Below are 12,301 nucleotides of genomic sequence, written 5' to 3' on the forward strand. Positions count from 1 at the left end.
ATACAATAATAAAGGAACTGGCTTATACACGTACGACGTACGGGTTAGGAAAACTTTGTTTGACGCATCATCACGTCTGAACTACTGGACTGATTATCTTGAAATGTTGCATATAGATTCTTTATTAACCCGGGATGGTTATAGGCCTATTTTCAATTCTTCAAGATTTCATTACGTCAAGTTTTCAGTTTGTCAAGTTTCAAAATAGACCCTTGCGGAGCACGGGTTACCTGCTAGTCTATGATAAATTGTAGGTTCAATAGTCCATTAGATTAATAAATGTCCAAGAAACCGGGCCTAGGACTAATTTCCATTAAAATGTATAGATTCGCTCTTAGCATGAACCACGTGATCTGAAACTACTTGTCTGTCTTTAATAAATTATAGGTTCAATAGTCCATTAGATTAATAAATGTCCAAGAAACCGGGCCTAGGACTAATTTCCATTAAAATGTATAGATTCGCTCTTAGCATGAACCACGTGATCTGAAACTACTTGTCTGTCCTATTTGAGAGTTAAAACATAGAGTAAAGACACAGTTTACATGTAGTAGTCATTCAAACTATTCAAATTATAGACATGAATACAAAAAGCATATAAGCTACAATTATTTACAAAGTATTAATACAAGTGGTTGATTATTTCATTTTTTTATATCTGGTTAAAGGTTGTGATGACTTTTAAACTGACGGTAAAGTCAATGCAATTTCGATGCTGCATATAGTATGAACCCAATTCATGAATACGTGACAAAGTGAGCCCCATGAAGTAAACTAATTTTGTTGAAACGTTGATATTATACACATAAATTGGAGTAGATTATTTTTTGAGAGGTGTCTACCATTGCAAACTAATCAACATAGATCAATTCATCGAATCAATAGGCAAATATATGCATCACACATTATAATCATCACATATTTCGAATACTCAATTTTATTTTTAGGGATACTGAAATTATTGAAACAATAGATGTTACATTTGATAATGGCTCTTGAAGTGTTGAGACTAGTTGTATTGAGTTGTATTTATTTTATTTTTTGTTGTCATCATACCCATCGATATACATTATATACTATTACATTACTTATACATTATTATTTATTTTATTTATTTTATTTATTTTTTATTTTATTTATTTATTTTATTTATTTTATTTATTTTATTTATTTTATTTATTTTATTCATTTTATTTATTTTATTTATTTTATTTATTTTATTTATTTTATTTATTTTATTTATTTTATTTATTTTATTTTATTTTATTTATTTTATTTATTTTATTTATTTTATTTATTTTATTTATTTTATTTATTTTATTTATTTTATTTATTTTATTTATTTTATTTATTTTATTTATTTTATTTATTTCATTTATTTTTATTTATACATTATATACTATTTCTTACTCCTCAATATGAATAGCAAACTGAAGTGTTTGTTGAATCTAGATAGTAAGTACAGTAAGATATACGATTCTAATTTTCTATCTGTTTTGTTACTCGTCGCCAACACACAAACCAATAAGGTTTTGCTGTAAACGCCAATTAATGAATAATTTATTATTAAACGAAAATCCCAATTAAATGTTGTAAATCACCTCAAAGACTTCTCCCACTGCAAATATTAACAACAGGGTAAACAGCTAGATGGAAATCCGATGAGCGCTAAACTATACAAAAATTCCCCGGTTGACAAATAATTTTTGTCATAGGATTTCCATCTAGCTGTTTACCCTGTTGTTAATATTTGCAGTAGCAGGAATCTTCGGGGTGAATTACAGCATTTAATTTGGATTTTCGTTTAATAATAAATTATTCATTAATTAGTATGAACGAACGCAACTTCCAATTTATTTCCAATTAATTATAAAAAAATTAAATTATTATGTATTTTTTGTACTTCTTAAAAAATATATGATGTATCACTTTTGTGTAGTATTTTGAGGCAATAAAATTTTATTTGATTTGTGATAAAATAAAAAGGGTACTTGGTAACTTTAATTGTGTTTCAATTATCACATATTTATATGTGATAAACACATGTGAATAGAATGATAAACACACATAATTAATAATAATTATCAATTAATAGAAGTTTTCGTGTAGAAAATTAACATTGAATAGGAGAATTCACAAACGTACCGATCAGATGATTTGTTTCTTACTTGACGGTTCATTTAGACCACAAGTTTCTTAAAAAGCGTGTCTCACTCTCTTCCCTATCACACTTTCCCGATCGACTATTTCACTCTTCGTGAGACTCTCTCTGTCTTTCCCCCCACACACTCTCAAAGTATATCTCTCTCTCACCAAAATATACACATACTCACATGCGGTACCATGACATACAGACACAAGTTGGTGTTTCTTTTTAATGTTATGTGTCCTCATATGAGGTGGTTGGCAATGAGAATAATAGCTGGTCCCTCACTCTCTCTCTCACTGAACCCTCTCTTTCTCCTTCGCACTTGACTTGTGCATATAATAATATATGTTTATTGCAGATGCATAATATGCCCTGGGTTCGGCTACTATACATTTATTATATAATGTACAGTATAATTATACAGCCAATCTTTTAACAGATGCTCCTCACTACATAAATCATTTGCTCATTTTCTGTTGGTTGCAGTCACTTGTCACTTCTCTCACTCTCTCTCGTATTTCGAATAGCATGCCATTCTCTCTTTCATCAGTGTCCACTCTCCTTGTTTAAGGAGGCACGAGCGTCTGATACCGTATTCACCGTATTTTGCTAATATAATGAAATGTAATAAGTAGACCTAACCAAGAAGAATGAAGAGATTGATTCAAACGTTATTATATAGTGAAATATTCGAGGAAAGCAGCAAAGCCCAAAATTCAATATTGAAAAAAAGACTAGCGAATCTTGAAACTTTTCATCAACCTGTCGAAATTTGTACTTCTTCATGTACATTGTCAGCCTAAGCCAATATCTGTCGATATGAACTATAAAATAGTGAGTATATTAGTAAGTGGGTATCAATAGTGATGGGAGTATTTTATAGTAAGTATCGATGAATGACTGGGCCAAGTGATAAGCTACTAGTAATTTCTGTGGAAAAAAAATCACTGATTATTCAGAAATCAGTGTTTCGACCCATCTCACTTATTGCTGGATAATTCCCATGAACCATTACGTATATTTCTGAAACTATTCTTGTAGTGAACCATAACGTATATTTCAGTTAAAAATCAACTATCCAAACATGTTGAATTCAACTAAATGTTTGGGATAGGTGGAAGTTAGTATGAAAGACGGAATTAAACGGACTTTTCGACCGAGCGAAGTGAGATCTAAGATTCAAGTCGATGGTTTTGCATTTCTCTTTATGTTTATATGTTCCGCATTTACGGCGAAACGAAGCGATAGATTTTCAAGAAATTTGACATGAATGTTCCTTTTTGAATTTCTCGTCGACCTATATATAAGGTTTTTTTTTAAATTTTGTATTTCAAGAATGATACTAAAGGAAAAGGAGTCTCCTTCGAACGTCAACATTACCGTAAAAATCAGGCTATAGAATATTATTCATCATAAATCAGCCGTCGAGTGGATTATTGATTGCATGCAATGACGCATGCAATTAATATCTCAATGTAACTTGGTGAAAAATCAGCTGTCGTGTGGACTATTAATTGCAAGCAATGAGGCATGCAATTGATAACTCGAAGTAGCATATTATTTTCACCCGAATTTTCTCTGCTTTCAAATCGGTAAGCTTTTGATGATAGTAGCATAGTTGTTTATAACAAATTATTAGCATTGTAATGCTAATAATTAAAATTAATATTAATAATTATTGTCGATACAACAACCCAAACAGCTATTAGCTGTTTACACACCGATGTCTCGCCGATACGTCAGGACAGGACATAATTCACTCTTATGGACAGTAGAGAAGGCTGTGGTTTTAATTGCGCGAGGTCTACTGTTCACAGAACTACTAGTATAAACGGATATGCAGCAGATATTGAGCCATAAAAATCACGTTTTCCATTATATTTTGCAATGATATAAAATTCACTACTTTCAGAAACTTTTTCTAATCCCATTGAATCTATCAATTTGAATGATAATTGAATGTCAATTTCACATTAGTAGAGAATATTCCGAGAGGAAATGTAAGATACGATCAAGATTTCATGATAAATAAAGCTAACTCTAAATATACAGAGTTACTATGGTTTGTTATCTCTCATAATATCTTGTTCATCACAAGTGTACAATTTTGTTGATTAAATTGTAATAAATATTGGATTGAAATGAAGGCTTCATTAACAGAATGTACACTAGTGATCAAACAAGAAATAAGAGAATATGGTGACTGCTGCATATTTAAAGTCAGCTGTATTTATAATATCAATCTTTATCATATCAAAGACTCTTTGATATCTTTATCATATCAGTCTTTGTCATATCAAAGACTAATGAAAATAGTCAACGAATTCATAAAATGGTGTATAACGGAAATATATGTGTAAACTGGTTTTTTATGAGGGAAATCATCGTTTTTCTCATCCTTCTTGGTGGGGGGGGGGTTTACGTAGGATATATGTTTATGTTGTACCTCTTTATAATATTATCAGATATATATGATATACATCTCCGTAATTAATAAATATTATTCACATTACTGATTCTGATATCGGAGATAAAATATAATAAGTCTTATAAATCTTCTCTCTGCTGATGTACAGTAATGCAGTAGTTATAGAGATACTGTAGCCTACTGTGGGTTGTGGGACTACCTGCATCTGCCCTGTCCTGAGACACCGGCTAAAGCGTAGTAGTTGCATCTCTTTTCAATTCTCTCTCACGCCCTCTCTCTTTTCTCCCTCGTGCTCTCACACTCACTCATTTCGTCACCTAACTGACCGTCTCTCTTCTAACACCAACCAGGGCTGAGAGAGACAGACAGAAAGAGAAACCATGAGAAGATCTCCTTCAACCTCTGCGAAGATCACTTTTGTGTGTCTAGTATTTTTCATCTTTTTCTTTTTCTTCTGTTCTCTTTCTGAGCTGGCTGTGTAGTGTGTACTGTGGAACAGTCAACCGAAAACCCATTCCTAATAAAATATAGCTAACTTTCAAATTGACTACTGTGTGAATGCTTCTCTCCGTCAAAACTTCAGAAAGTCATATAAAGTCATTAATACATTGAGTACTAGTAACAGTTATATTCAATTGAAAAAATTATGTTCACTTCAATTTTCTACTTTTGCAGCAGAAGATCTTTCTCAAACCTATTTATAATAATTAACTTCATAATTGTATCAGTTCAAATGGGTTCCTGACACCCGAAAATACCCCAGTCAGTAAGTTAACTAAATCGATTATTTCCATCAATAAATGACAGCATGTAGATGTTTAGAACAACAAAATAGAGTGGTAATACATCTCAGTTGGAAATCATCATCTGACACATCTCAAATCATATCATGAGAGTCGTCTTATTAATCATATCAGTATATCAAACGTCATATCAACAAATCATACCAACATATGACATTCATATCAAGATGGACACACCATATGACAAGTTAAATAAGAAGTACCAGACACTAAAATGTTATATATACACATCTGAAACATCATATGACAAATTAAATAACATGTACCAGACTCTAAAATAATAAGAAAACAAAGATAAAACAACATTACCATCAATTCTACAGACTCTAAAATGTTGAATACTGTATAATTGAAAAATGTCATCATAACGTGATATGTAGTGTGATTGATGAATTATTGATTCACGAAATGAAGTGTGAGTCACCTGGAAATGTTAAAATGTGAAATGTTCTATGTTTAAAGCTTACCTTCGTGGGAATGGAGTGCTTCCGTTTGCTAGCCATTTCTGCGACTACTGCAGGTGACAAAATGGTTCAACGATCTTCTTTAATTGCCTCACGTGAATACTGGAACTACTGTTTGTATTCAGCAAATCGTTGCTGCAAACATTATCCGAAAACTACCGATTGGCGTTCCGTGAACAATAAGCAAGAGTTCCTGATTTTATAATCACCGAGCCCAAATCAGCTACTCACTCCAATTCAGTATTAAAGCCGGTCAGATTTGTAATCTAAATCCAATTGCACGTGATTTCAAAATGCACGATACACGTCCCTGAGTACTGACTAGTCTCACTGTATCCAATACTCATCTTTTATTACAATAATTACTGTGAAATGTTTTTTGACTAGGTGTGTGAATGCTATTTTTTGCGAAACAACTGAAATAGATATGATTGATTAATGAAAAACTCTAATCCATAAAGTAATATCTTCAGCGATAAATTTTCAGATACTCAAAATGAAATTCTAATACCATCATTGATCAACTCGGAGAAGTTGAATGTAAATTGATATAGATTCCGTTGAATGCAACAGGTTGAAGCGATAACCATTAGAAGACCGACACCGTAGCGTTTCACATCGGCTCAGGACAAACCGAAATTCACACTCACACACACCCCAACCTGTGTGTTAGTGACTTTAATTTGAGTGTTGTGCTGATTTTTTATTGATGTGAGCATAACTATGCTCTTTATCTCTGGAAAGAAGGTGAAATTTTCCTTACTAAACTATTGAACATCAATCAGGGTCAGAATAAGATTGATCTCATTCGTAAAGTAATAACAATACTCTAACAATCGAATCATTCTATAACTGAATTGGGGTGGATCAATTTTTTATTCATCTCTCATCCAAATTGAACAATTTATTCAAACACTAATAAAAGCTTTCTACTTCTAAAGAGATTGAATGCTACAAAAGTTAGATTTTAATTCCACTCTACAGTCATGAAATTGTATTAAGAAAATACTTGTCACATGAATCATTGATACCTAATGATTACAAGGGTAATATTAATTCAAACTCCAATTAAACAAGCTGAATCGGGAATCAGGATACATTAAATTGTTTATCCAATATAATAATATTAATATATTCCTATTTATAGATGGTTCACAGACAAAGAATGGTACAAATCATCTATTTTACTTTCATAAGTAAATTATTAAATCAGTCATGAAATATTTGTAAGAGAATGTTTGGCACAAAGAAATAAACTGAAGCAATATAACTCAGTATGTTATTGGAAACCATGCTAAAAATATTACAAGTAAATTATGATGTGAAACGCCACGGAGGGGACTTGAAAAATTATCACATTACTTCTAATTATAAAAAATACAGAATAAATTGAAGAAGAATTTTTTATAGTAAGGATTTTCTGTATTCCCATACAAGTTTTTATATATTCTCATGGAATGATGGTATGCATTTATGGTGAAATCTTTGACATAATCTTAGAGAATTGTGTAAGGTTGAATCTCATTGTCTGTTCGAATGTGTTTCTCAATAAAAAATCTAATAATTAGAATAATATGAATAAACTTCGAAAGAGGCTGATCAATCGGACGCTGGCATTTTGGGGCATTTTCATACATCCGATGGACCAGTCACCGGAAACAACGGGATTGTGTAAAAGGCATAGGCTTAAAATTAAAATTTTACTCTGGCCCGAGTGTTATCAAATTTAGCTGTCAAGAGATTGATTCACTCTTTGCTTTAAAAAGTTCTACAATTTTAGAAACGTCATGAAATTATGAAATTTACAGTCACTGAGTGCTAACACTATAATATAACATTTATTTTCAAAAAGATAAATCCTTGATAAAGAAAAATGTTATTATTTTCTATATCTATTGAAATAATAACGTTATATCAATAACGTTATGGAATTTGATGTTTCAGGAACAATAATTCATCATCAATTTGGAAAAATCAGTTAATTTTGGGTCATCCAAATCACTATATATTTTTAAAGTATCTGTCAATATTCAACTAATGTAATATCAAATGAATATGTATTTAATAATAGAAAAGTCAGACCGGTAACAATATATTTTTATCAATTATCTTTGATGAATCAAGTGGTTAATACTGTTGATTGATAAGAAAAAATATAGAGAAATTTAAATGGATATTCAGATAAAGGTTTTGAGTTATCTGGGGAATCCATTCTTATTTTTTTTAACTACAATAAAACATTTATCTTTTGACGTTAAAATAGATTTGACAGTTGTCTTTATAAAGTGACATCTGTTTTTTTCGAGTTTTGAAAGAAAGTACTCATAATTTACTTATTATTCCCTGATTTATCTGTAAAATTTCAATCTACTCACGAATTCTTACTCCAAATTTGAAACACACCGAACAAAACGAGCCACCTTTTATCACATCACTGATAAGACATTCACTTTTATAGGTTAGTTTCGCAGTTTTGTTTGTCGATCTGACTGGCCTGATTATAACTATGTAGATTGTAAGATGGAAATGATATATACGGTTTGAAGGAGCGCCGATATCAGACAAACCTACAGAGCTCTCGCAAGCAAACTGGATACTGGAGTGAAAAGTAAGTGCTCCTCTCTCCTCTCTCTCTACGTTCCGGTCTTGGGTTGGGGAGCCTCATTCACTGGCCTGCGCGCGCACACTATACCGGCCGGATGAACGGATGAACATTTTCGCCTGACAGGTGTACCAACTGAATATGCACCAGAATATGAAATACATATGAACTACTAATTTGGAAGCTATGGAGTTCCACATTAATGTAAAACAATTATTTTTCCTCACCGATTGTTCAAAACTGAGCAATTTTCATAGTACTATTTATGTGAAGTAGAATACCAACTCCAAATAACTAAAAAATTCGCTTTCATTTTCGAATTCTCTGCTGTTTCATTGTAGATAATGAGAAGATTATGCATAATATTCGTGTCTTTTTCTCTATATTTCGATTTTTATTTCATTTACATAGTCATGCTCCATTTGCAGAATTACTTGAGGGGAAATAAAATCTTTGTTGGGTTTATATCTTTATGGGGTTCATGAATCTCATTACATAACTGTATTATGATAATTACTTTCAATTTAATACTTTATTTCATTTCTAACCTTTATTTTCACTTCATTTGAGAGCTTTTGTAATCACCAAGGCTAGTGCCTATATTTATAAATTTTAGGAGCGAAGAGAATGGAATAAATAAACATTATCTTGAAGAAAGATGAGTTTATCTGTGAGATATATCAAAACAGTCAATCATTGTAATTTATGTAAAATATGATGTATTAATTAGGCCTATTTCATTGAAGGGTTTAATTTGTCACAAACCATTATTTCAAAAATACTTTAATAATAACTGAGATGATTATTTGCAGAAATTCAATTTATATGAATTGAGCACCAACTTATTTTGTAGAAAATTAATTATTTTGAGTTTTGTTATCAGGAGCGCTACCAGATGCTTTCGCAGCGCTATTCGGATGATCATTCGGTTGGGAATCATCCGGCAGCACTCGTATTCCAAACTATGTACCGCGCTCCACCCTGTCATGTTTTTACCACCGACTCTATCTTACTCCCACTCTACCATTCATCTGTTCCTCTACACCCCTCTGTCATTTCCTACGACTCGTTTCCCTCATCTATGCGAAGGGTGGTATATATACATATATACTGTATACTGGGTGGTCTATATACCGTTAGGACAAACAACCCACTGCCTCATCTTATCCTCTTTGCCAGCACAGAACCAAGGGTGGAAAAACATCAGGCACTTCCCCACTTCCCCACACTTGAAAAAGAATCACCCTCACTCTCTCACACTCCCTCCCTTTAAATCACACGGTCTCTCTCGCACTCCTTCCCTTCAAATCTATCGGTCTCTCTCACTCTTGAAATCCTTCCCTCTGACTCTATCATTCTCTCTCACTCGCACTCCCACCCAACAAATATATCGGTCTCTCTCTGTCTCGTTTATGTTTCTCTTGACGTGACTGTGCCCCACACTGGATCGCCAGTATCCACCCCTCTCTTCCACATAGAGACCTTATCACCTACTATCTCTCTCTGCATCCCTTTAACCTGTCTCTCTCTAGTCGGGATCTATGTGTTGTCCTTTGGCAACACCCCACTTTAGTACAGTTCACGTGCAGTTGTAGTGGTAAGACCCTTTAGGGCCTTTCCTCTCTCTTTTCAACCATCAAAACTCACTCTTTCTCTTCTCATATCATCTTGCCTATCACCTTCTCTTTCACACTTACCAATTCCCTCTTTCTCTTCTTATATCATCCTATCTATCACCTTCTCTTACTCACTCCCTTTCCCTTTCTCTCGGTCAATGTCACTTAAACAGATTCACTTTCTCTCTCACCTATACATCCTACTCTTTTGAATCTCTTTGTCTCTAATAATATTTTTCGCTCGCTTCTTCTGCCATTCTTTCTTTCTCATCAATGTATCAAGAACAGAGCCCCCTCCCCCCTTCTACCACGCAGTTTTGTCGACGGTCCTCAAAAAGTGGTAAAAACAACACAAAAAAGGTGAATGGGTTTGGTAGGGGTGTAAAGAAGAATTGGGAGCGGGTATAAACTCCTTTTTTTAAAGTGAACTGTGCTGCTGTTGCTGATAACTTTGGCTCTCTCCCACACAGAATGTGGGTTTTTCCTCTAGAATCTAGTCTTTGGGTTTTGGCTCTTGCATTCTCAAATAAGGGTATTTTGACTCTGGTCATACTATCTGGAATATTAGAAGATACTGATGAAACATTTCGCGAAAAATAAGGTATTCTTAATTAATAATTTCTCATTATATTCTTGGGTTTCACATCCCACGCACCGAGCGGCGAGCGCCTCATGCTTTGTTTGTTAAAATTTGCTGTCAGATATTCAATACTCTCTCACTCTCTCCCTACATCTCTCCATCTCTCCATCCCGGTCGTGTGTTAATGGGAAGGATATTATTTCATATCCTTTTCAGAGAGCCGACAATTATCTGCTGAAACACCGGCGATTCATGTAGTTACATTACAATATTATATTACCGTTATTTTGCATTCAGTCTTCATTCTGATCAAATCACTTTTCATAGATTGTGAAATTCGTTCAACAATATTAGTTATACTGTCATTCAATGTGAATAGTGTATAAGCCAGTATATATTGAATAGATAACATGCATGAATAGATAACTCTAATCTAATCTCAAGCATAAATGTGAGATTTCTCAAAAAGCTGGCACTGAAAACAAATCAAATATTTATTGACTAAATATCATGGTCTCAGTGACTGTTACGTATTTTACGTGAATTTTTTATCTTAATATTTATCAGGATGGTTTAGAAGCGTTCTATTATATCTAGCTACAGCGAAATTACTATATGGTTAGTAGTATTTTTATTTCTTCTCAACGTATATAATAATAGTACTGGAGATGACATTGTGTTGAATATCGATATTGAATTTGAAAAGTGATGATTTCTTATCATATTGCATTATAACCATTGAGTATAATCTGGGAAGGATTAACAAAAGATCTTCAATAAGATCAACCCTCATGTGAATTACAACCAGGAACAAAATCATCAAATTGATAGCGGAATAATAATTTTGGTTTCAATACCATTTCCGATTTCCAGTTATCGGTGGTAAAAACTAAAGCAATCTCTAGTAAATCAAGCATAGAGCAATGAATATATAGATTGCTCACTGCTATGGAAACAATATAATATGATCGGTGTTCAATTGACCAGATGACCTATCAAAGTAAAAATATGTGGTAGCACAAGGCCATTATAGTAGGATGTGTATTGTTTGTTAGTAGAATATTTCTATATACAAACATTGACAGTCTATTCCATATGTAGAGGAACGTTCACAGTATACGGTACCTGTTGATACACCATTATCAATCTATTATATAATAAAGGGCAGAATCGGCTTATACATGTAGGGGATAGAAAATTCACGATTGACTCAATCATCACGTCTGAGCTACTGAACTGATTAACTTGAAATTTTGCATATAGATTCTTAATTTACCGAATAGGTCAATTTTCAATTCTTCAAGATCGGCTTATACATGTAGGGGATAGAAAATTCACGAATGACCTCATTATCACGTCTGAGCTACTGAACTGATCAACTTGAAATTTTGCATGTAGATTATTTATTACCGAGGATGGTTATAGGCCAATTTTCAATTCTTCAGGATCGGCTTATACATGTAGGGGATAGAAAATTCACGAATGACTCGATCATCACGTCTGAGCTACTGAACTGAACAACTTGAAATTTTGCAGATTCTTAATTTACCGAATAGGCAATTTTCAATTCTTTAAGATCGGCTTATACATGTAGGGGATAGGAAATTCACGAATGACTCGATCACCACGTCTGAGCTACTAAACTGATTAACTTAAATT

General features: G+C 32.9%; 1 protein-coding gene across 5 annotated transcripts in view; it reads right to left on the reverse strand.

Annotated features, from left to right (window-relative positions):
• Positions 1 to 12,301, reverse strand: part of LOC111064548 (nucleolar protein 4) — a 109,052-nt gene that overhangs the window by 47,505 nt on the left and 49,246 nt on the right. Inside the window, exons 1-2 of one of the 5 annotated variants that reach the window (XM_039442327.1) lie at positions 8,295 to 8,475; positions 5,848 to 6,260 (exon numbers count right to left, since the gene is read on the reverse strand). The exons of 1 other annotated variant lie outside the window; for it this stretch is intronic. In XM_039442327.1, coding sequence (XP_039298261.1) covers positions 5,848 to 5,883 — 36 coding nt within the window. In that variant the 5' untranslated portion in view covers positions 5,884 to 6,260; positions 8,295 to 8,475. Of the gene's footprint in view, positions 1 to 5,847; positions 6,261 to 8,219; positions 8,476 to 12,301 lie in introns of those variants that run through there. 3 more of the 5 variants (XM_039442326.1, XM_039442328.1, XM_039442325.1) reach the window with 3 other exon arrangements.

The sequence above is a fragment of the Nilaparvata lugens genome, chromosome X, assembly GCF_014356525.2.
Source record: "Nilaparvata lugens isolate BPH chromosome X, ASM1435652v1, whole genome shotgun sequence".
In the NCBI taxonomy this organism is placed as follows: domain Eukaryota; kingdom Metazoa; phylum Arthropoda; class Insecta; order Hemiptera; family Delphacidae; genus Nilaparvata; species Nilaparvata lugens.